Source organism: Lates calcarifer, linkage group LG9, assembly GCF_001640805.2.
Source record: "Lates calcarifer isolate ASB-BC8 linkage group LG9, TLL_Latcal_v3, whole genome shotgun sequence".
Taxonomy (NCBI): domain Eukaryota; kingdom Metazoa; phylum Chordata; class Actinopteri; family Centropomidae; genus Lates; species Lates calcarifer.
Window position 1 is genome coordinate 12,485,340 of NC_066841.1, and position 27,300 is coordinate 12,512,639.

At 39.4% G+C, this 27,300-nt stretch overlaps 1 protein-coding gene across 2 annotated transcripts in view; it reads right to left on the reverse strand.

Moving 5' to 3' along the window:
• LOC108874064 (astrotactin-2) overlaps positions 1-27,300 on the reverse strand; it is a 242,057-nt gene that overhangs the window by 192,328 nt on the left and 22,429 nt on the right. For both annotated transcript variants that reach the window (XM_051072918.1, XM_018662442.2), the window contains exon 2: positions 8,178-8,365. In XM_051072918.1, the coding sequence (XP_050928875.1) occupies positions 8,178-8,365 (188 nt within the window). The remainder of the gene's footprint in view (positions 1-8,177; positions 8,366-27,300) is intronic.

The following is a 27,300-nucleotide window of genomic DNA, read 5'->3' on the forward strand; positions in this document are numbered from 1 at the left end:
ATCTCAAAATCCCTCACAAACCAGTATCACTACACAGTGGTGTACAAGGCTGAGGGGTGCAGTTGGGGGTCTGGGGCAACTGCAGTAAACTGCACTAAAAGCAGTTTGACATAGGATAAGTCACAAGTTATGATTATCTTGGACGGTAATGACCTACAATATGAGGATGTGCCTGATTTTAAGAAAAAACAATGTTAACATACAGTGTTAAGGTAAAAATACTGCAATGAGCATTTTAAATGTATCTGATACATGCAATATGACATTGATTAGTAATGGTCTGATTTTTACATGCACACATTTATTCCTTAATATTGATTAGAGCTAATACTATTGCTTTCTTGTGCTATATATGCAGAAAATTATGCAAATGACTATACTGAGCACAGTGAGACTGAGACTTGATATACCACTTAAACCTTTATATGTGATGTCTGAGTAATTTAAGTGATACATACTGAGCAGTGATGTAAAGTAGCTTTATTAATAGCACAGAAGAATAATGAGCTCCTTCAGCAGATCACTTTTCTATTTTTTTTTCTTTTAACTCTAGAAGCTTCATGTCAGTCTCTTAAGCTGCTAGCTACCAGTAATTTTAATTAGCCCCTGATTTTGTATTCATGGTGCAATAACATGCATGTGTAAAATTATAGAAACCAAAAGGTGACTTAGACAATTAAAGATTGGAGCAATTAAAATGTAACTCACTTGGACTTTAATGTAATAATTGAAAGTGTCCTCACCCGCAGTAGCTTTATGCCTGCCTGTGCCAGGGCATAGCGAAAATTAATTTCTGTAGCCCCTGATTCCACAGGAGCCATAGTTGCCTCAAATGCCTCGGTGACCCACCACACTGATGGCCATATATCACCAGTGACTGCTTAATTATAAAGGAGCCATTTCAACCGTGTAGGGTGCACTGTATCTTCATGCATATCTATCAGGACAGAGATAAGAATAGTAGTCCTTCCTTTCCCATTGTGTGAGCTCTGGAATATTAAATGACCTCAGGCGTACGCTCAATTATAGGAAATGAGCCAGACTTTGTATAAAAATTAAATGTTTTCTATTCATTTCAGTTTTTAGTCTTTCATATTGTTTTGGTGGCTGGCTAACTGGTGTATTTAACATTATGTCCAGATAGTCGATGAAACATGTCTAATTTCCATTTTGTGTTGTGCTGCAGACACCCAGATTTCATAGAATAGATGATTATGCTCTGTAACGTGGCATATGAAAGGCTCTGAACTGCCAGCCTTTATTGCATCTCATTTTGGTAAAATACTACCTGTCCTCCCAGTGAACTCAAACATGCCATTTCTTTGAAAAATCCTCCACAGCACTACACACAATATGACTGATTGCTGTTTCCTCTGAACTTCATATTCAAAGTCCCGCTCCATTATATCATCCCCAAAGCTGATGAGAAAGAAATGCAATTATATCTCACCAATAATCCCCCACCCCCACCCCCAAAAAGTTCTATATTGCATCATGCATTGTGCATCATGGATGGTTCCTGGTGTAGAGGTAGAGCACTGAGAGGAGAAAATTGCTTTTTTTCTGTGATCTGGTGTAGCTGTGGAACGGGGGCTTTGTTTAAGGGCTGCTTCAGTACATCTCTGAGGTCTGATCAAACCACCGGTGTGACTTCTTTCTGGAGGCAAACTGTCTGGTGTTAGATGTTAATAATTCCATGAATCACATTATCTTTTCTCTTTTTCTCTCTACAAGTTCTTTCAGAAATGCTTTAAATTCTATCAATCATCTTTGCCTCCAATAGCGTTAACAGATTTATTACTCTGTGCGCGTGTGTGTGACTGTGTGTGTGTGTGTGTGTGAGAGAGAGAGAGTGCAGGTTTAATATTTTCTAACCTTGCTCCTAATGTCCACATCTTTTGCAAATGTATGATGAAGAAAACTAGTAGCACAAGCAATAGATTCTGCTTCTCATCACTGAGACTGAGACTGCAGTGAGACAGTGACAGACAGCAGGGAACTGCAATGAAGTACCTCACTGAAACTGATATATAGAATACTACCCTTTCAGTGATTTACAATCACACTTTGGCTACAGCTAGAACATCCCTCAAAGGTACAAATCAAAAAGAGGCAAGCAAAGACTAAAAGCAGTTTGACAGAAAGCCAACCACAACAAATAAAATCCTTGCAACAGTTGCTTAAGTGCTTTGATGACACAATGCAAATCAAATGTTTTCAGATGAAGGCCTCCAGGCATGGCCACAGAGAGGTACATGTTGTTATACCGAAATGGAACAAAAAATTGATAGAGTACAGCTAGGTGCATTAGATTCGATCACAAAGGAGGCATAACTCCAAGACACTCAACTATACTGAACTGTAGTCATAGTCAGACAATGAAAATAAGGGTCACGTAGTCAGCAGAAGTGAGTGCCTTCAACTCACTTTTTGGCTTGTGAAACATGAATATGACTAAACTTGTCATAACAGAATTCTCATTTCATTCTGTTAATTATTTCATAAGGAGAAGAGTGTGCGTGTGGTATTTTTTGGGACAAATTTAAGTCATTTCAAAGTCATACCCATGTAGGTCTTCAACAGTTTGTAAACAATGTGCCAAATCTTAGCTAATACATACAGTATTTTAAACATGACTTCAAACATGCAAATGAATGTGCTGTAATGTACTTTATGCAAGGAGGCACAAAGTATTTAAAACATCAAATGAAACGTTATCCCGATGAGCACAACTTTTTTCTTTGACATGTTAAATGTACTTTATCAGTTCACAGAAACTAATTACGGTGCTCTGAAGTCTGAAGTGGATCATTTTTCAAAACAGCAGTATATTCTGAGTTTATCATAATTTATGTCTTAAGAGCTTAAGTGTCCTGAGTAACTTTTCAACACAGTCATCCCACACCTCTATGATTTTGTCTTTCTTTAGAAGAAACTGTGGTAAGGTAGTTGTTAGTCAAATTAAGTAAAATAAGAACAAATATGTCAGAAAATTGTTTTTAAAAGGGATATTAAGTTTTGAGATGTAAGGTACATCTGCACAGGTGATGACTTGTGAACAATGGTTGCCTCTGGGGATTCAATCTAAATCTAAGCATTTAAAATACAGTCACTGTACCATCACTCAGCATTTCCCCCTGTGATGTTCTGCATCACCGTTATACATTCAATACATTTTAAGCACAAACTGTTGTATATTAATCATCAGAATTTAGCAGATAACTTTACGACGAAGACCTTGTTTTAAGCATATCATATCACAACGTGATAACTGCAAAGTACAGCAATGTGCCACGGCTGTTTGTGTAAAAGAAATGCTACTCTTTGGGTAGTAAACATGTCTTTGTGAACACCAAAATTTACATGCATTGTCAAGGCAGATATTTTGCTCACAAATACACACACAATTACAACCTATGAATTACTTCTGCAAGCCTTGACAGGAACCATTTTTTATGAAAACACTGAACAAACAAACAACTTCCAAGGAATAGCCAGCATAATAGTCAACACACTGTAGAGTATTACCAAAAATGTAAATAACTTCAAGATGAATTAATTCTTGCTGTGAAAAATTACACTGTCAAATCAACTGGTTATGGGTGAGTCACTCTGTGGAAGACAAATTTATCTCATCTCTACGTCAGTCAATTGTCAACTGATACCTGTGTCTCTGTCTGCTGCTGTCATGTGACGCAGAGACACTGTAGGGGGAAGGACAGCGAAAAGCAGAGAGACTTGGGAAAACGATTGCTTGAGTGAGTGAGAAACTGGCAGCTCAATGCCAGAAGAATAGAGTGCTCACACTTAGTCTGACAGCATCAGACATAATGATGTTCACTCAAAGAGCCAGGAGACACCTTAGGGCCACGAGGCCAAACCAGCAAGCCCTCTGTCCTGTTCAGTCTCGATATGCTTTACTTTCCCTCCTCCTTCTTTGCATTGTATAAAGTAATGTCTTTTTTTTACTGATGCTAGCCTATGAGATGAAGAAAACTCCCACTTCTATTTAATATTACAATGTGAGACTGCACTGCTAATAAACCATGAATGTAAACAAACACATGAAAGATAACAAACACCACGCAGTACCACTAGAATATCTCCTCACAAATGAAATGTTAACACCAAAATGGATGATATCATAAAAAGTGCTTTGTACACAAATGGCCACACACTGAGCCTACCGCTGTGAGACAGGAAATACAGGACGTGGTTTTTGTGGTAATGGTATGAAGGTATTTTGAACACTGATGGTGCTACGGCGCAATGTCTTCATGTGTAGGTCCCCGTTTTGTTTGTGGCAGCATGCACACAAAGAGACTGGGATGTTGTTTAATCAGGGATGTGAGTGAGGATGGAGACTGGATTTCCTCCACAAGGATGATCTATAGAATGGTCCCTGACTGAATGGTCAGATTGCTTCTTGCGTAAACCTCTGTATGTCCATGTTTGGCAGGATGATATACACCATTCAGCCATAAATGTTACATTTGAGTCAAGGCCTTGAAATGGAAAAATGTATTAAGCATCTCAAGTGCAAAAATCTGTTTAATCTGTTTAACAGGGAGTTGTTGTTAAGAAACAGAAAATCTAGTTTAATTCTGTTTAACTTGGAATTGCTGTTGCATTTTAGACCAGCTGTAGCTGTAATAGGGCCTTGATCCTGGAGCAGACCGCAGAGGTCTTAGTAATCATTTAAGTGGAGGGGCAGACAAAGGTGTGAGTGACTGCTTCAAGGTTTTGAATTTTGGAAATCTTTTAATCTGAGAGAAATGTGCGCAAACTATTTGCAATCAAAATGAAGGTCACTCTCAAAAATGATGTGTAGTTTTTTTAGTGTGTTTTGGTTGGTAAGAACCCCACAGGATTTAATAACAGGCCTTTTCTACAGTAACAATAAATAAATAAATAGAATTCATGATGGATGAAAACTGTCAAGGCTTACTGAGACACTTGAATAAAACGGAGCCATTGTTAATGTTATTAGTAACACCTGCGCTTTCCCTGCTACAACAATCAAGTCCAAATGTCTGCTGTGAAAAAGTCCTATCTCTTAAAATCACATTGTCAGTAAAGAACTGATTATCAAACTAGTCATACTAGGTCATACACCGACAGAAAAGATTATCAACATTTAAACATAAGACTTTTCTCTAATGTGTCTTGTTTATATAGAAGAGATTGAGTTCAATTTTATAAAAGTTTTTAATGACTGTTATTGTGTTTTTGGATATGTTACATTTACTGCAGAGCTGATGCTGCTCTCAAGAACCATCATTTTGATAACTTGACATTTGGATAATAAGCATTCCATTGCAGGGTTAAATGTTACTTAACTGTCAAATGCTCGTATAAGAGAATCTAGAAGTAAGTTTTCAGTAATAGCACTACTACAGTGTATTCACTAATAACAAATGACAAATGCCAAAATCAGTAACTTTAGAATTGAAACCCTCCTCCTGTAAAAGATAAATCCATCAATTTTTTGTGCAAGCAGCTTATTATTATTATTACGTTTTATTGTTAGGAAACCTCTAAAGGCTGAGGTAATTATGGCAGGAACAAAGGAGGAGGTTAGGGGACACAGTATGAAGAGCGACAAAGTCCTCATTAGGGAAGCTGGATGGGTCAACAGTACACAGGAGTTTCACATGTGAGACTGCTGTTCTTTTCCTGTGTGAAACTGATCAGCGTTGTTTCTTTTATCCATAACATTTCCACAACCTTAACCATGTGTTCATTATTGTAACTATGACAACAAGGCCCCTCTAACCTTAAGAGAGTACTTATATTAACCCAAACCACAGTCTTTTCTTAAACAAAACCAAGTAGTTTTGGTGCCTAAACCTCACCAAGCTGTGACTATTCCAATACTTTAACCATGCGTTTACTACCGTTACCATGACAACAAAGGTCCAATAGGCCTGTGGAGCAAGACCTGTATGGTGTGTAATAGTTTGTGTCTTCTTGTCAATACAGATATCTCTTGCTGCATTGTTAATTTTGGACTGAAAGTGACATAAACCAAACGACACTTCCACACAATAATCATATTCACAATATTTCTTGTTTTTGTCAGTTTCCATTGTATAGTTATGACATTGTTATGCCAGCCTTACGCACACCTCCTCACATGAAGTGTCACCAAAATTGTTTTGAGGGTGAAAGAGGAAGAGGTGGAGCTGTGAGCAGGAGGAGAGGTGAGAGGATTTGAGAGAACATGGAGGTGGATAGAGCGAGGAGATGGTGCATGAAGAAGAGACAGACAGAAATAGAGAAGGAGGTGGGATGTGCAAGGAGAGGTGAGGTAGAAAAAGTCAACAACAGAATAGGTGCGAAACATGGGACTTAAAGCCTGAAAAGTTAGAATTTGGGCAAAGAGTGAAGTGAAACACAGCCAGTATTATTTACAGTAAGTTAACAAAAGTAGATAATGCACATTAAAAGTATTTTAAAAGGGCAAGCTGAGGGAGAGAATAGTCAATTAAAGCACATGAAGTGGTGTTGATTTTAACGATAAAGTCTGGAGGATATATTGGTGAATGGATGTTGTAGTACAAACATATGGGAGATGAGTGACCAGTTGCATTGTGTACATGTGTATGGTTTCAAGCAATCATCATAAAGCTGCAGTATGGCAGAAAACACTACTGCTACACATATATAAATGTGGCACCAGCCTTAAGTTTGGATGTAAAGAAAACTCAGGTCCTCCATCGATCACTGCCTAACAGCTTTCTACTCCACCTGCTAACACTTGGTAATTGCATTCTTCAAAACATAACACTCCTCCATACCCTAACAACATCCCATCAGCAAGAAATAATATACCAAGAGGTGCATCACAGTTAAAGCTGTGATTCTTGACCAGATCTTAACCTCCACGTCCACACCAGGCTTCCTGTCTACAAAGTCATTAGTCTGTCCTCACACTGTATTAGTACCACTAACTAATGCTTCCTGTGAAAAGCCCTTATTAAAGGCTGGGAGGACAAACAATAACACCACACTAATTATGCAGCATGGAGATAAGTCACTGCTTATCTGAAGTACGTGATCACAATGAGGTGTCTCAACACACTTAACAATAAAAAAAGATTAACGGGAGCAGCGACACACTGTGGAACTCAGACGGAAAGGTCATCAGCATGCATAAGTTACACTCCGTAAATACACCCTTTATACATAACTGATTGTGGGCACGCCTCTTTCAACATCACAGTAAAGGCCTGGTCACACCAGCATTCAAAAATGTGTGATTTCATCCATAATCACTTCACTTAATCTTAATGGAACTGATGTCGGTTCACTTGTGAGCGTAAAGTAAATCTGTGCAAACTGAATTTTTCGCTTTGAGTTCAAGCTTGACTCAAAGTTGCACCACTGGCTACTGTTGGAATTGCTGACCTTGGGTATTAGAAAGCAAGAGAGTCCAAAATGCAGAAAGCTATCATAGCTTGTTATGAGAGCTGTGTTGCACCATCAGCTTATAATTGACCTCCTGTCAAAGTATAAACCACAAAAAAGGAATGGCATGCAGACAGCATTGAGACAGGAGTTAATGGTAATATGTATTTTGAATAAACAGTGTAAACTTGTTGTCTCATAAGCAACTGAGCTAACAAGCGTCCTCCCTCTTCAATAACTCTTCAATGAATGACATGATGTACAATCCCAAGGACAAAATGCCAGGGGGAGTAAAAGGCATATTAAAAAGCAAATAGTAAGAAGCTTGAGGAGCAGTTGAGTGACTGGCTCTAGCATGTTCCCAGCTGCTTAGTGTGTTAGTGCGTAGTTTGCTAACCACAATAGTACCCTGAGAGTATTACCTGAGTAACTGAGCTTCATGGATAAGTTATGCGGTGTCACTTTCAGATGTGACTTTAAGCCTGACAAAGGTTCAGAGAGGGATGGTCTTGCCTTGTGCAGATTAAAATGCCCACACTGTCTAGTTATGACACTATATGACACTCTTTTCCTAAAAAGCCCACCCCAGAAAGAAGAGGGTCCAAACAACAGCAACCAGCAGTTACACATAATACTGTGGTTGACCATACAGCCTAGAGGACAGTCAAACTTAACCGCAAAAGAGTTGCCATGCTACACTTGCATTCACACCCGATTGTATGTATATCCACAACCACATTTATCATGCATCAGTGTTTATAACTTACCATAACAGAGATGTGCAGCAGATGCATATGTTCATGGAGGACATGAGCAGGCTCCCGCGCCGTGGGTTGTGTCGTCTGAGCAAGAAGCTCTGACTCCGTCATGGACACATGGAAGTACAGTGTTCCATTTTCCAACCACTGCTGCTTCCAGTGTACCTGAGAAATATCTTCAACCGTACCCGACATCTCTGCAGAGAACAAAGAGGGAGGGTAGCAGTTTGTGAGATCAACATGTAATCCATGAGAAACTAAACATTTAAGCTGTGTCTGGTAAAGCACATAAAATTTAAAATAAAAAAACAACTTAATAGTGCACGAGGAATAAACCAAAAGTTCAAGTGTGGCTGTCAGGTCATGCATTAGAATTCTAGTGCGGTTCTCTCTCTCTCTCAGCACATATCATCACTGTGCTGCAACTAGAAACCTTGAACTCTTGAATAGCTGGACAGACTTCTTAGGCTGTCATAATTTTGTGCTGTTGTGCAGTTGGCTCGGGAAGAATTACTGTCAAGCCACTGCATTGCTTAGCTGCTTTGATGAAATCTTTATGACGACAACCTTTTCACCCATGGTATTAGTCAGAGCTTAGTCCAAATTCGAAATGAATAAGCGGCAAGCGTCACGAATGTTTCAGCCATTCCAATCAATATAGCGCTTCAATTATAACCAAAATGAGCCACAGATGGGAGAGGATTATTCCAGTTAATATCCATTTGTTTACACTCCTCTTATTTGTCAGGCAAGAAAGACAAACACAAAAAACTACAAATGTAGAGACAAAGGGTTTATCAAGGTTGCTTAAATTTATTATGTCCAGAGTAGTTGTAGAAATGCTGTCTCACCATTCAATGTCCTTTTCTTATCTGCATAAATCGTCCCATATTTTGTACCAATATAAAACCATTAGCTCCAGGCCAGTGCTGGCAATAAGTATCCAACATCAAAGGAAAGCTAGAAACATTTAAAAGCAAAGGAGAGGGGAAAATGTGCAAATTGAAAAAAAGAAAAAAAAAGAGAAAACCACTCAATTGAAATTTATGGGGCAATGGAAAAAGTAGATGAAAAAGAGCAAGGGGATCACCAGTTTATCTCGATATGGATCATGGCACAAGAATCTAATGCTATCAAGTGGGAGTGGTTCTCAGTAGAGGAGTACTGAGAGGCCTCAGGGAGTCTAAGATTGTGAGGCTTGATACAGTATTTGTCATGAGGCTGGGTGACAAGGGCATAGACATCTGCTGACATCTCCTATCAGCAGCAGGTAGCAAATGACAAATGGCTTTCGGTGCAGCTGGTTATTAACCTGCTGACTCTGGGTCAGGGGACATGGGCGGCAGGGGAGGGTTACGTGAGCTGTGCTCAATAGTGCCACAGGCCTTCAGGTACAGTGAGAGAGCATGTAGAACAGACATCCCCTCAGAAAATGACAGAACATATAACCTTAAGTACATACTCTATACCTTATATGCCTTATTAACTTGTAAGTAACATTACTTAAATATGCTCACTGTAGAGCTTCATTTGGCCTTAATTGATCTTGGTATTATTATTTTTTTAAATGACGAATTAATAATATATTCTAGAAGATGTTTTTTTAAAAAGTCCATAAGTCAAATATCAATATCATATCAATGTCAAAGATATTCAATTTACAGTTTATAGAAAACAAAGGCAAATAATGTCCATGTTTGCTGTTTGTTGTTCTTGATAAATTAATGTTATGATTAATCAATAATCAAAACTATTGTCAAATTATTGACTGTTGACTGATTATTTCAGCATTATGTCTATGTACACATTATCTTGAAGCTTTCTACACTCTACAGTGCACTAGACATCCTCCCTCTTATAGACCTGTGAAATGTTCTATGCTTTTGCTGACTACAGCATATGATAAAATTTTGTAGGGTGTGAAATTCTTAAATGCCATAACTGCTGGCTATTCAGCTCTTTATGTTTAATCTGTTGGCTGAAGACACACTGCTTGACCTTTAACCTTGAGAGAAGATCAAGCTTTGTCTGCTGGGCCAACAGAGAGGTGCCTCCTGCCATCTGTTCCTGTTTAAAACGCAGCTTATCAAGCTCCTGTCAAATTTACCTCAGAACTTTGCTCACATGCTTTAAGTGCATTTCAGATAGCTTTAAATAACTCTGATTATGCACAACACTGACACTTCATTTGATCCAAATTAAGAGTGATTTTCCTGCCAAAAAACTGCAAAATGTATCTTGCAGCGGTAGAAATAAAAACATGCAGGATGGATGGGCAGTAATGGAGTTTCTAGGGATGTTAGCTACCTTTGTATGATTGTTATGTAGATGAGGAAGCTCAGTAAGCATGCTATTTAAAGACAAAGGGATTGTGTGTGTGTCCTTGTCTTTTGTTCTGTGAGGCTTGTCATTGGGCACCAAGCCAGACGTTAGTGGGATATAGGTGTATGGCCTCAAGGTCTGCTTGTAATTCATTAGGAGGAACATTATTAATGTGTATATGTGCATGACTGTACGTGCACGTCTATACTGTATGAGTGTGACTGAAGCCTCTGTGCTCCCAGCAAGGGTGTAAATAGCAGCACGGTGTCTCCCAAACTCAGTCCAAGGACAACCCAAAGGATTGCCATAATGAACATTTCATAGACCCAGGAAGAATGTCTCCATGGATCACTGAGAAATGGTGACACATCACAGAGTCAAACAGCTCATTGGAAGCGCTTGTATTTTTCTTATGGGTAATCAACATTCTGGCCATAAAGCTCTAGTAGGAGACACAAAGACAGCATATCTGTCACATTATTCAAACTGCTCAAATGACCATAGTGGTGCCTTTGCAGTTTGGTGTATTCTTTACATTATTGCTGACCATTTTCCAAACCATTCACTACCTGCAGGGTGCCCAATACAGGTTTTAAATTCATTTTGTTCCTTGAAAAGAGCTATTGATTTCAGTCAATGAGATCCATCAGCAAACCTGTGCAAAAATCTTCTCAGCTATACATTTGATTTGCAAGAAGAACATTGCAATGGTAAGCCTTTTTGGGGAATATGGATGTTGGGAAAATGATCATGTGGATTTAAACTGGGTGCTGTATGACAAGACTCAAAGTAGCCAGATTTTAGAGAGTCTGAGTGCACCAATAGGCGGAACAAACAACAATAAGTAGCTGGCATCACACTGGATGTCAGCAGAGGAGGTTCAAAAGTAGTTTAACTGACTTTGTTAATGTCCAGCACCAGAGCTGAGAGTAGTAAACAAAGTAAACTGAGTCATGCTGATCTGTATCACTCTGACTTCAGTTTCCATCACTCCCTTCAATTTCCATTATAGTTCATTTTGTGGTAAGATCATTTGGAGACAAGACACAGTTCACAGCCTGCCATGTTGTTGTCCATTGTTGCTCTGTGTACAGTGATAAACTTTTTTATAGTGCATCAAAATTTGACTGGACAGGACAGTTACTGGAGTGTTAAAGATAAAACTGGACCAGAAAAAAAAATCACTTTTCATAATAGTCAGGACAGAGATAGTGAAAGCTTAGACTAAATCCTTAATAAAGCCTTCTTACTCTTTGCTAAGTCCTCTCTGCAGGTGCTTAAGATATAACTGAAATCTTCTCAATACACATTGTCAGCAGAACTCTTATTACAAGAGCTAGTGGTCATATAAATGCTCACTCTGCGTCTTACTGTGTTTTTCTCTATCCTTTTTCTTTTATCTGCCTCCTCTCTAAGATCTTTCATCTTTTCTTCATAATTTGCAAGGTTTGGCTAGAAGAGCTGAGTTAAATTCAGGGTTTACAGTATTTTCACATTCCTTAAATTTTGCCTTGAGCAACAGTGATTTCACTTACCACAGTCTAACAGAGTTGGTCATCTGATGAGATGAGGTGCACAGAATAGGAGCACGAAGGCCAGGCAGCCACCACACAGTGGAGACAACCTTAACTCTGAATTTTTACATCCTAAATTCATGCTGCTCACCAAAAAAAAAAAAAAAAAGTGCAAAAACACAAAATTTAAAGTTTTACTCATAGACACCTGAGTGTTTCCATTCATGAATTTGTTACTGAATCAGCTACTGGGAAATATCAGAATATAATACATCCCTCAGTGACTTTTTCTGGTAACATCAGAACAAAATGTAAATCTCTATCAAACCTGAGGTACACTTACTAATGTTAGAAACTGCTGGTTGCACACTGAATTGAATAGAAATGAACTGATCATAGAGCCAAACAAACTGTTGCCCCACTTAAAACAATAGAAATTCACATGCTAACACCTTAAACCAGGTGTTTGATGTTGTTTGCTTTCCTCTGAACAGATACCCTCTGCCATACTAAATTCCAGCAAATTGAACTGATCTGACTGAACTGCTGTTTTGCTAGTAGTTGTTTATTTTGCAGGAGGTAGATGTTTTCAGCAAACAAGCTATAAAATCCGACCGTAAACTACTTGCCCAGCAGCAAACACCAGACCAATTAGCGAGTAGCCAGTGAACATGGTTTAGCATTTAGCAGCAACAGCCTGACATTTTCCTCTAAACTAAACCAAGGCCAAAAAGGTTGTAAATACTGTACCTACATTTGTCATTTTGACAAAGACACAATTCCAAATGAATGCTAGTGTCACTCTGTATCTGATAGATGTGTAGATAAGTCGGTGTTCGCTGAAATCAGTTTCCTTATTTAGTGGCATCTGTCATCCGCTGCACTAGCTAGCATCAATATTAGCTTCAAAATCGCAATTACCGTTTACCTTGCTCCCGCTGCTTTGTTTTAAAGGAGTCTTCCTCATAATTAAAGCCCGTCCACATGTAAAAGTGAAAAACATAATTTGAAAAATTAAAAATAACTTTCAAGTGCGATTTTAACAAAGTCATTATTGTCCCTTGTAGCAATTCGTGAAAAATTACCCACGTTATGACCACCGCTATCATCAGTGGCGCAACGTGTTTCTCCTGCATTTGCCACAGGGAGCAGTAATAAGCCTTCATGATAATACATAAAAAGGCAGTGTTTATGTAGTGAAAATGACAGAACTAGGTGAAATAAATTCATTTTATCCCACACCTAATTTATTGCACTGAGCTTCTCTGCTTGTTAAAAGTAAAATCCACTCTAAAACTGAATATATATTTGCGGTTTCAACATTTCATTTCAGTATTTGAATTAGTGGGGATTAGAAACCCCTTCTGCTGAACAACAGGGGTAAAAAAACTGGAAATGATGTCATCCAGAGACAAATCCTGGGGCTGCTCCAGTGATCATGAACACTGAAAATTCCCTTAATACTATGACTGTGCACCCCGTGGTGATTTTGCTGGGATATGGGCGTATTTTCTGAGTCACAGCTGGAACCCATTTGATGGGATGTCTCAAAAATCTTATGAGCCCACAGAGTCAAAATCTAATTCAATGTCAATGGACCATCTCCAAAAGGTATTACCTGAATACATCTTCAATTCAATCCTCAATGCACTTATTTCCAGTTAGGGAGATGGTCAGTGACTTTAACATCTGAAATTTTCTTCTTATGTGGAGGTGGACTTCCCTTTAAATTCAAACTGCAACCACATAATCTATACCATACAGATTTACTCTTATATATATATAATATATAAACTTTTTGAAATATCATCAACACAATGACTCAGTTCACAGCACAGTCAGGCTGTGTGTTGATAATGATTATCACTGCCAAGGTTGCACTGCTTCCAACAGCCTGACAGACAGCAGACAAAACATTACTGTATTAGTATATATTGTCTAAGAGCTAACAAACACACATATGCACATACATACACAGTACTCTGTCAGCCCACACAACAACCCACATCCCCAAAAGGTTGGCATTCATCAGCTTAAAGGTGATAATAGCAGTGCAGAGTCAGTGATTGTGAAAACCTGACAGCTCCGTGACAGTTTGTCAGCTCAGCAACAAGCACGTGTCATCAACATTTACTTTGATGAAAGCTGGCACCCTAAAGGCACTTTGCTGCCTGTCATTACATACGTGGCTTAACGTGCCATTCTTCCCTCGAACAGCACCCCACATTTCACTGTACAGGCTGCCTGTAGTATAGATGTCTTGTGACAACACATTGGGCAGATGAATATTCAATAATTCATACGGGAGGAATAAGGATGGATCCGTTGGTTTCAAACGACTCGGCCCAAAATGAAAGTGAGGATGGAAAAAGGAGATGTGATAATGTGTGAAAGAGACAGACAAGCAGACAGAGATGAAGAGACAGAAAGAGGAAAGGGATTTATCAGTCTGACACTCATCAAATGTGTTCAATAATATTAGCATACCTCCTAGACATTCAAATGCAGCCTCAAAAAGTCTGTCAGCTGTGACAATGGCAAATTCTACATGTTTTCACTTTTTGACTTCACACTTCTGACAACAGGAACTGCTAATCAGTAGCAAAGCAAACATGTTGGAAAAAAATGCCTCCTGTATTAGCTACTAAATGGTCTGGAACTCTAGATGTCATATTCCCGAAATGCTAACTGTGCCATTACCATTTATAAGGACCTGATGGGAGCTATGGAATATTTAGGCAAATACAGGATGAGCTACAAAAGGCATGCAGGGCTCCTCTTTCCAATTTAACACCCAGGCAACTAAATGCCACCCTAATGTCTCATTACAAACACTAATGAAATAGCTGGCATTCACATAAAGACCAATGAAAATGAACACAATTAAAAAGGCATCAGGGCTTCTTTTTCCTTTTCCAGAAATTGGAAAAGTGTTACCTAAACAAGTCTGTCACACAGTGGGATATAATGCATGTGTATGTTTTTCACTCCAGTATCACATCAGTTGGTCATTGTTGTTTTGTCACTATCAATGAGCCATACATAAGTCCATCTGGAAGAAGAGAGTCTCATTCTCAGGCAGGTTTGGTGAGATTAAAGTCAGTGAATTGCCATCACCTGCCCAAATGAACTTAATGACCACATATTCAAACATTTCTTTTTTTAAAAAGGGAAGTGGTAAAAAAGTATAAGGGATTTCTGTTGACCATTCAGTTTGTGAAGAAAAAGAAAACCAGGCAAAGAAAAGAAAAGAAAAGGTGTCGGTAGTCTTCTCCCCCCTTTCAGACCTCCGAGCACCAAAGACTGTTGTCGCTATACTTCCTCGCTCAATCAGCACTGTGGGATCCAATTCTGTTGACTCAACACCTGTTTCTCTGGATGACCTGTTTTTCACCTCACTTCCCCACACACTCCCCATTGCAGAGGCCACTTTATACACTGTTATATCTGACATTTCTCAAGGTAAAATGTATCATGTAAGTATCATGTCACCACTGATAATTCTATTAGTTACTAAATTACAGCAGTGCATAAATGGAACTAATCTGTGCAAAAAGTAGTTTTACACTATTTTCTGCGATGATTAGATTTGCCTGGTATAATGGCACTAACTCCATGGGCCTGTTATCTAAATCGGTTTCGGAATTAGTTTGCGATAGACTCTCCAATAAGTATTTATAGTGACTACTGCAATGGCGTTCTAAATTTGCTACACTTCCACGCAGTTTGTGACAAACAAAATAGCTATTCTAGGTAATATCAGTGGGACAGGAGGAATGCTACAGGATTTTGACAGAGAGAATAACGTTGTCCCTGGATTTCTAAGCGGGGCCCTCTGAAAGATCTCCTGCTAACGAGAGGCCCTGCCAGTGCCACTCAGGCCTTATTGCTGATGTCCACACCCATGCTAGCTCCTACTGCGCTCAATCACAGCGGCAGCTGCTGGACTGCGCACTGACCACCTCCTACAGAAAACCAATCATATTTTCAGAGACACAGCCAGTGAGCCTCCCAGCATGAAGGAAAAGGTGACTTATGACTTCAGAACACACAAATAAGGTGTGGCAGTAACAGTATTAGGAAGTGACAGTAGGTGCCTTAAAGAGATATTTCATCCTTTTTGTACCAATAAACATCTCAGAAGTTAAGTGAAAGTCACAGCCATATAATGCATTTTGCTTCTATAAGAGTATAAATGAAACTACTGAGAAAAAAAACAAACACACAACATAGTTATACACAAATATTGCTAAGCATCATCCTACATATTTTCTAACAGCAAAGACAAGTGCAAAGTAAGCAATGAATTATAGAACAGCATTTGTGTGGGTAGCGGACCTCGGGGAACCTTTTGTGACAATGTAAATAGAATAAACAAGTTACTGTTTGCCTTTGGTCCCGCTGTGACACAGTGAATATATTCTGTAATGTGTATCACTGTCCATGTGTCTGTGTGTGCATGCACAACTGCACTTGCACATGCGCCTATGTACTGTACAAGTAGCTCCATTTATGCTCAAGGTCACTTCAGCTTTAAATGATCTAAATCGATATATGCATTTGAATGAATGCCACCTTTTATTGCGCAATTAAGTCAAAATATATTTTTGGCTTCCTCCAGAAAATTAGCATCATTAACCCACTAATAACCAGTTAAAGTGTAATTTATGTGTGGATCTATAAATGCTTTGTCCCTTGCGAGCTTCAGGATTAGTGAGGCAGAGTGCCAATAAAAAAAGAAAAAAGAAAAAAGAAAAAAAAAAAAACAAGAGCCCTCCTACTCCTAATGTATTTAAAGTGACACATTAACGGGATAAACAGTCCCCTTATCTGCTGAGTGCATAGGCTTCTTCTAAAACACTACAATCCCATTAACAAGACCTATTCTGATTTCACATCTCTCTCACTCTCTCTTACTATAATGTAAGGCTTGTCCACCGATGGGGGTTGTCTGCCGGTGCCAAAGTGGGAGGCTTGGGTGTAATAATACACGCATTAAGATTTACTAATCCTTTTGTTTTGGCCTCAATTGAGACCACGGTCAAATAAGAAGGGCATAATGCATCTACACAGTGATTTTAAACTACACTTACAGCATTGAGGTCAACTCTGTGCCAAGGAAAGTTCAAATTAAAAAAAAATTTACAGATGAAAACATGTAGATATTGCTACCAATAAACAAAACTTATGCCCTTGCAACATATAAAGTGGAGGGGTCTCAGTGGTACTGAATGCAACCAATGTAATTGTACAGAGAGGTTTTTGGTTAAAAAGAAAAAATATCTCTCTGTTAAATCTGGGAGATTTTTACTTTGCCTATGGTGTGGCACAGTTGCGTCACCTCAATTTTTTCAGTTCAGCGGGGTATTTACTAAAACTACAGATGTAAATGAGGCCAGGAACTGTTCATCTGATTTGCATAAAGTCCCACTAAATAAGACCTGATGCCAGTCTGTTTTGACATGTGTTGCTAATGTCTGGAAAGCAATGGAGCGTAGAGGAGTGTTTTCCACTGATAAACTTGGAATGTTGGTTGTAAAGAGGACCCATTTCAAAAGGCTATGTGAGAAGGCAAATTACTGGTCGCTTTAATTATATTGCACCGGACGGAAGTCAGGGAAAATGCAGATTCAAGCAGGAGGATTGTATATTTATCACGTCTTTGAGGCAAAAAAGATTTCTTCTTTGCACTTTAATTTCCTACCTGTGTGGTAGGAAATCAGTAGGAATCAACAAATATATTAAGTCTGGGTTGAATGACGCTTACTGTAGGTTTTGGATTCATATTTGCATGAAGCTGGCAGTCTGCTTTAAGAGCTATACCATCTTGATCACACTGATCTCAGTTGTTAGATGGTTTTTGTGATCACCTGCGTGGGTCCTGGACCCCAGACTACGAATAATGGACTTCACCAACAGTAATGGCCTTGTAACAACAGGCCATGATGCGTTAAGTGTACCCAGCTGGAAACACACTGATCAAGGATGAATTTATGATGGGAAATCAACTGGGACTCTTCTGTATTCTAGCATGTGGTTGGGGGTAGAGGTGAGAATCATAAATTGCTTGGTCAAGGATTTGATACATAATGGGTTCTGACTATAAGGGATTGCAACATGGGATATTTCTGTCTACTTACCAGCTCCCTCTTGGTTAAGGCTCCTTTCTATTATATTCCCATTCTATTGCTGGACTTTGGCCTCTGCTTGCTAACCTCGCCCTGGAATAGCTTCAGGATTAGAAACCAAGTCCTGCTGTAGTGATTGCATACACTCTTGAGGATAACTCAGCAGGCTCTATTGCTCCCATTTCAACAGTGCTGTCTCTCTTGGCTGCTTTTAAGTCTTTTCCACAGTATATGGCAGCATCATCCTCATAACCTCTTCCTCCAGGGTCTTGAAGTTGCACCGTAGCCTGCTCATAAGCCCATAGAACGTCAGAGGTAGATGATACATGGGTGTGCTGGCAATCTCAACCCCTTCCATTGATACTAGTTTTCCACTGCTAGGATACATCCAGGTTCTCCACTTCTAAGTCAGGCACTTTGTCGACAAGGCTCGTGCAGTAAGCCTTGAGCAGATCTGGGTGGTGCAACGCTGACAGAGCCATACCTTAGACTTTCAGCACAGTTTGTACATGTTGACAGTCTCAGCAAGCCATTTAGGCCTTGGCACAAGCCCTGGATTGCAGCCGTGTCCCTCAGACTGTTCTTTTGCCCCATAATGAATTTTGTCATAACACTGGCACTGACTACTTTGAAAAGGTAAAGAGAAACCAGTCTGTGGCTATTTTCTTCTTAACAGGAATTGGTCTAGCTTGACATGATGAGCTTGACACCTCGCCAGCAGCTCACAGGGTCCATCTTCTGCCTGGCACAGACTCTGTGGTGACATACATGAAGGTCTTAATCAGTCTCAACCAGGAAGTGGATTATGAGCTGCTGCTCTCCAGCTCTGTAGCCTTGGACCAGCATGGTCACAATAACAGTGCATCCTTTATGGCTTCTATGTCAAGCTTGTGGCAAAGCAATATCAGTGTGCCGGATAGGGTGACTGAATGCTTGGCACTGTTACTGGTTTACCGCTGTGCTTTTTGTGCTGAAGCAACATTTTCTTTTTTCAGAACATAATCACTGAGCAGAGGGCAAATCTTCTGTCTATATCTGTGAGAGTAGTAAACATTCCTCTGACAAAAACACATCACACTGAAAAGTGGGTTAGATTCCTGCAGAGAGATTATATCCATTCCAAAACTACAAAGTAATCAGTATAAATTATAAAATGTAAAACCACCCCTTTAAAGCAGAGTATAATATCTTTCAAATCACAGTATATTTCCTGATTGGACTCATATTCAGATTGTTAGGGGAAAAATTTCTTACCTAAACATAACTATTGATTAAGACCATCATCCTGATTTTATGTTCTTGGAGATTTATGCCTTTAGATCTACACATCCTCTGCACTAAAGTATATCTTTCATCCCATTCAGTAGCAGGTCTTCAGATTGATGTTGGACAATTAATCAAAATGTGGCACCATACCAAATCTTGCTCCACGGTATCGTTACAGCTGGTGCTTCATATATGCTTTCTCTTTAAGGTTTCCCATGTTGCTACTATTCTGCAACCTGAGAAAAATGTTTACTGAAATTGAACAGATTACCATTCTGCCCTGCACAGCACTAAAAAACCTGGAAATTATTTGCAGCTCTGCCATTATTGTGCCATTTTTCAGGGCCCTGTTTCATAAATCTCTGCCACAACTTTCATGATGAGTAGTCACTGCTGGCAGTCTCACATCCACGTCTCCCTTGGCTGCCAGTTTCCAGGGCGCAACCTCTGCTGCCATCAGTAATCTTGCAGTCACTTGATTCATTTCTTTTCAGGTGACTTCTTGAAATACTTAAATACAGTTTCTGGTCTGGCTCCTTCTCCTTCTCTCTTGTTACAACACCTAAAGTGCTGCGAATCTGCAACCTGTGCGCTCATCCCTCTTATCTCCCATCCTATTCCCCTCGGGGGTATGTTTGTTGTCAGTGTATAGTTCAGTTTGGGTTTCTTTTTCAAAGAATATGTGGTTCAGGCTGACAACCCACTGCCCCAGCTGCCCTTTTCCCATCTCTCCAGTCACTGCTACTTTTTGTTTGTCAACTGTGTACTGTGTTCTTTGTTGGCACTACTGTCGAATGCCAAAAGAGGATAGAACTGATACATGACTGTACTGTATTAACCAAATGGATTTAAACTTTCATACAGCCAGAGCATTTATCTTGACAGAACTCCTCCCACACATGTGTAGCTCAATAACTTCACTTGCATTGCAATTTCTGCATTTGCAGTACATGTACTGGATAAATCAATGCACTAAAATATTCTCAAAATCTGGTTCAATCCTGATGCTGATGAGCCGCTGATGAAATACTAATGCTTTAACTTTTGGTCTTTTAGTAAACAGAATGCTCCTTACTCTCAAGAGTCAAGTATTTATTTATCCTTTGCTGACTTGGAAAAACCCCTTATGAAATATAACAGCACTCTATAATCAAAGGGAAACTGAAAACCACATTTTGAGATTCTTATACTTTTGTAGAATCAGCATGTAGTTTAATGAAAGGAAATTATAGAAGAAAAAATATAACTGTAAAAAAAACTCAATCCTTGTTCAATGGGACCAACATGATGCTCCAGAGACTTAACCACTGGATTTACCCTGGCACACGATAAGTCCAACACTGGCACTGGCTATCCCTAGCCATTCTGGAGCATTACACTAACCGCTTTTCCAAGTGCTTGAAACAGTAGCATTCTCCCAAAAAAGGCATATATGGAGAGGAAACAATTGCTCAAATGATTCAGAAACAGAGTTTGGCAACCAAATCTGATCTACAACATTTCATTTGCTATTACAGAGGAAATGGCCAAGGGCCATCAAGTAGAGCTACTCTTCTCTATTTAAAAAAAATAGTGCCATTTCATAAGGTCCTGTGCTCTGCAGTCATCCATGTTATGAACAGACAAGAGTGTGTTCTAAGCTGCTAAAACTGTTCATCTTGAGCACTGACAGTTGTTCAAAGCTGAAAATACCTACTCTAATTAAAATACCATATTAGAGCGCCCCCCCAAAAAAAGCATTTGTTTTCTTTCTGCCTTAACTGTCTTACAAGTCTTTCTCTCCTCTCTGCATGAGTATCTCTCCTGATCTGTGGATGTGGGTTTATGGTATGGCAAGATATTGTACAATCCGGCAAATAAATTAGCCACTATAAATAATGAGCCTATGCTGATTTTTAAGAGTTAATTAATTTCCTGTGGGCATGGCTGTGTCTCGCCTGATTAATGATGGTAATGCCACTGGCATGCTGAGTTGGGTCCCTTGTCACTGGAGATAAATCAGCTGTGCACTGTAAGACGTCATGCCCCAGCTGTGTCCAACACGTTCACTTTAACTGGCTTCCTGACCTACGACACAACAAGGGGGTGACTGTGGGTGTACCTGACCATAAGTCAAGTACTTTGTCACTCATGAGACAGTATGACAGGGAAACTGACGACTGCATGTGCATGGTGGATTCCTATAGCTCAAACTGATGGACACCTTATTTTATTAACTCATATTCCACTGTGGTGATGTCTGTGGTGCCACTACAAGCACTGATTTGCTGGTTTGGCAATAGGGTTTTCAGACTTTAATTTCTAAGGATTATTTTTTCTTTCCACTCAATTATACTCAATTTATGTCACCTAGCTCTAGGACATGGATTATTATGTGATCAGGGAGAGAACTAGAGCCAGATTAAGAGTCTGCTTATGTTGGCCATATTAATTCCTTGTAGACTAGTAATGCAAATATTCTTATAACCACCGAGCAGAGAGCCTGTTCTACAGAAGACAAAAGCTGGGACTAAATCATACAAGTATTAGGTCAAGTCTTTTGGGTTTGTGTGCAGCCTTGGGGAGAAGGTCCTGCACTGTTTCACAGAAATTAATTCTGAGTCAGACATCACCAGCCCAGTATCCCTGGTAATAACTTCCGTTTTGAAAGTATTCAGCAGTGCAAGACTTATGTCAACGGCCAATATATAGTACCAACACAGCAGTCTCTGAAGAGATCCAGGTGACTTTTTTATGCCTGTTACCTGAGTCATGCCATAAATTAAATTAGATTTCTGTTTTATAACGTGGTTTCTTTGAGAATCAAAGAGATTTCACACAAACTTTAAAAGCAAATTACCTCAAGACTGGCTGTTCATGACTAAAGCTGCATATTTCCTCTCAGTCCAACTAAATGATTCATACTAGGAAAATGCCACAGAATGAATGCAGAAAAATGATGTTCCTACAAGTGATTATGTAGCCTAAAAGGGTGGTCTGAATGCTTGTAGATGTGGTACGGATTCACAGCTTTATACAGCAGGGCATTGATGGCATAAAAATGTATCCTCCAAACTTGCTAAAGAAGTCAAAGAACTTATCAGGTTTATGGACTACATTCAAAACAGAGTACTCCACAGATGCCTTTTCAATGCACTGTGCATGGTCATGGGGGCAGACCACACATATGCTACTTAATGTTCCATACAGATATCCACTGGCTGTCACGATGAAGAGTGATTACCAGGGCGTATGAATTCAGGAAGAAACTCATTCTCCCTCTTTCAACATATTCTTTCGGTATATCCATCACTCTACAAGCTGAATTTGAAATTGCAAGGGCAATTCAATGTTTTTAAACATTTGCAGCATATACCTGAGATCGAAATCCAATGAGGCTCTGGTCCACATGAATCAAAAGGCATCAATCCAGCCAACATTTGCCTCCCAGTGCCACAAGAACCACGAGGCCAGTGGAAATGATTGTCACTTACCCAGCTGGCTCAAGTTGGGTACCATGAAAATTATGATTGCTTTTTTCACAAAAGCAGGTGTTACCGTTAGATAAACAAAAAGTGGATTAAAACTCAGTCTTCAAAGATGAGTACATTTTAAAATGGCCCATCTAACAATTCAAAGAAAGATATACTGAAATATATTGAAAAATGTATTCATAGGCAAAGGTCAGTTAGAAATTGGACCAAACGCAGACATGGTAGAAATTTGGGTTCACTTCTTCTGTGAGGACTGAGCTGCTACATTTGACCAATGATGGAACATTGAAGCCAAAAGTTGGACATTTTTTGGATTAAAAAAAAATAAATACAGGGAATTCTTAGGTTCTCAATTGAAGATCAAGTATTGCAATGATCATATATATATATATATATATATATATATATATATGTGTGTGTGTGTGTGTGTGTGTGTGTGTGTCCCTTTAAATATTAAAAAAGTGAATTTATACAATGAAAAATCTAAAACCTTCAAAGCATGACTGAGCTGAGCTAATTAACAATGTAATTATACGCATAAAGTCTTAAGCATTGAAATGGACTCCAAATAAAATGCTGCTAATATCCCACAACTCTTCCTAGTTGGTTTCAAACCATCCCTCATGTCCTCAACACCCTGTCCACCTCCTTGTGAAATGAATAAAAAACTCTAAAGACCTTAATCCTTCCTAATTCCTCCCTTTTGTTTTTCCCTCCTTCCCAGATAAATAAATAAGAGGGGACTTGGAGTCAACTTGGCATGGTATACTTTATTAGCGTAAGAGGCTTATCGTCAGCATATGAACCCAGTTCCAATATCACTCAGTACTGTATAAGCTTCCAGCTTTGGATATTGACAACACTGACAATGAAAATGAAAAGTAAAAGAAGATTAGGAAAAGCCGCAGAGGACCATGGAGACTTCAGCGGCGTGGTTGATAGAAAGTGACAGAAACATCATGAAAAGTTCATGCAACAAGTAAAGAGAAAGAAGGTCCACTTGGCAGTCTGTGCTGCTATGAATATTCACACTCACATCTGTTCTGGAGGAGGAACTGTGAAAATTTCTGTCACATATTCACTGCAGGCAATGAATCTAGGATTATTCTTGTCTCATACCAACCGGGCTTCATTACAGCTGATAGTAAATAATTGGTATTATAAGGAAAGATTAATTCAGATCTATTCATCTAGTTCTCTTTTGGAGCCAAAGGAAAGTAATGCTTCACAGTCTTATGGTCATTTGATGTCTACTCCTCTTTTAAAGCTCCAATCCATCTTTGCCCCTTGATCACTGCTGCAATCAACCACTCTTCACTTGTTGTATCGATCATTATTTGTCATGTCCCCTACGTGGGTATGCTTCTATTAAAAAAAAAAAAAAAAAGGAAAACAAATCAAGCAATCACAATAATATCTGATTTACTTTCCTCTTTAGTCCTTTTCATTCAGTATGTGACAGTTTATGAGATGTTTGTACAGTAGTGAGGACGACTGTTAACGGTTATGGTTGAGCTGTTCCAGCTCCTGTGCCATATTTCAGAGCAACTGTTTTGGTTTGATGATATACAAGACCAACTGTAATGATTCGTTTCTGACTTGAATAGAAAAATGGTTTCAAAGTTTACAGCCACGTTATCAGCAACTAAAATCCTTTATTGATGAAAAATCTGCCAAAAATATTGCTAACTAATGTGGCATGAGGGTGCTAGCATGGTATTACATACAAGGTTAATAAGCTATTGTTTAGCATGTTAAGTACAGCTGAGGTGGACAGGACATTGTTCAGTCATTAGTTTTAGTGGTATTCTGCTGAACTTAAGGCTGACAACATTCTAAAAATATTTAAAAGATACTGTATTAATCATATAATATGGTATAATAAGACTAACAAGCAGGTCACAAATACATAGTTTAATTTCCTAAAACAGCTGGGCACAATTTTAAGCAAATGCTGCTCAAATAGAAGTAAGCAGAACAGCTGTTAGAGTACAGTATTTTTAGCAGCAGATTAATGCAAATCTGGGCACACTGACAAGTATGTACAGCATCAGGAACAGTGTATGTGTAAGACGCAAACTACAGTTCTCACTGTTCATCAAAGTGAGGCATTATGACACCTAGTGCAATCGTATGACTTATGTAGTGTGTGCTTTGATTTGTCTTTGCGAAACAAGACACATAGGAATATGCTTTAGCTACACAGACAGTGGTTGTTAGGTTTGGTCTTTTCAGGGGATGTGTTGATAGTAAGACATATCAAATCATTAGAATTCATGTTTTGAAGAGCCTGAATATGGCACCAATTTACATGGCATTGCATCAAATTGTTGTTGAGCTTTAAAGTGTTGGATTGACAGGTCAGTCTCTGCCATTCCTGGAGCTACACCAGTGACATAACTAAAGACATAAAGCTTTGGAAATCCTGTCATTGTACGTTGCACAAACACAAGAACTGTGTTTCCTATGCCATTGTAACAATTTTTAAACATCACTGTTTTGTCTGTGTCAAGGCATTTATTTTCCATTCCACTTAACCACATTGCTACACAGTGTACTTTTAGGGTTAACAATCTTAGACAGGTTATGCTTTGACCCATGCACACCACCAGGGCTGTCACATGGACAGCCACATGAGACGGAAAATTTTGACAGCCCGCTCCATCCATTTCCCCGAAAGGAGTAGTGCATGTCTTTATGATAATTACGCACTTAAAAAGCCATGCTGACACAGACAGACAGCCTGACTGCTCGCTGCACTGGATAGACATTTTATATTAAATGTGCTGACTTACAAAGACACTTTCACCTGAAGAACTCAGCAGCAGACAGTGGTCTCAGAGCAGAATTGCATGAGGGCAATTCAACATTGATTGGAGGTGAATGACTGCGGTTCTAAAGTGGATAGCTTAGGAAATATATCAGATACTCTCAACGGGATCTCAAAAATGTACATGTGTGTGAATGTTCCTCTGATTATGAGTTGTGCACACAAATCAAATATACATCATGGGGGAACGTTTTCACCTACAACGCAATCAATTCCTTTTTCAAAAGGAGAGAGGCTGAGACACTCGGTGAGAATACACAACAGTGCTGTATTCCACAAATGGTATTAGAAGGCATCAACCCAAATCCATCTGCTTGTAATGTGGTATTAAACAAAAAGAAAAGAGGCAAAGATCATTTTGTGCTGGTGCGTGCGCCTGTTTTCTTATGAGAAAAGGTGAGGAAAGTTACAGAGGACACGAGGAAAAAAAAAAGAGTGTCAGAGAGGAACTGTCCAACAGCAGTGAGTCACTCAGCCACAACAGGAAACCTCATAGAGGTGTCAGTTCTTTGTCTGGCCTCCAACATCTCTATCATCCCACTTTGGCCTGCTATTACGGCATGATATCAATTATCTTCTACGGCCAACGGTTTCCTGGAGATGTCGCCCTCCGATTATGGCAGACGGTAGACCCCACTGGCCAAGGTGGCTAAATGGTCTGGCACAGAAGTGAAAACAGTACAGAGATGCTGTGATCTATACAGCCTTTTTTAGAAAAGGAGGGTATCGGCTGCAGCACAGACAGACATAGCTCTAGGCTATGAAAACAAACACTGCTATACTCTGGATTAAGCATGATGTATTGCATTTGTCACATACCCATAAGGACTCAGTCCCTCAATATACATGTGTCTTTTAAAGCACAATTTGACTATGATTGTGAAAGGTTTTGTGCTGTTTGCATCATACAGTATTGTTTCCGATTCGTTTTTTCTAGTATAACCATATGTTTTAAAACTGATGTATTTGTGCTTTTGCACTGTAGCATAGTACACCCCAGGATACCAAACTCAAGTGTGCTTTTGGATGCAAGTAAATCCAAACACAGCCAAAAGATGTTAAAGGAGGCTGTAATAACCCTTTATGTTCTCTGACTTAACACAGTGTTATTCATGTAGTCATCACATCAAACACGTTACCCCTGGTGTGCTCTCCTGCTGGCTTCCTCACTGCACAAAATCACATTTGACGTCTTAATATCTTGGGTGAAATCTTTTATGTAACACAATCCATTTAGGACATCCAAATAACTGCAGTGTGTAACTGACTTTAGCTCTCTGTGTTTGAAAATCTGTTTTCTTACACCTACGCAAACCAACACCCGATGCACCACATGACAACTATGCACTCATAGCAGATCACTAGCACCACTCATCTTCCCTCGACCACATGCTAGCCTCTGTCAGTCTGCGTTAGCTCTCCGCGTTCGACCCCATGTGTTCTTTCCTGAGCACTAGCGGCACCTCCCGCTGAGCGGCGCGCCGAGCCTGAGATGTAATCTCCTCCGCTTTCCCTTTCCGCGGTCGTCCCCCATCGTGCTGCGGCCTTGTGTTTTTTTTTTTTTTTTTTTTTTGAAGCCCAGGAAAACCTGCCTCCATG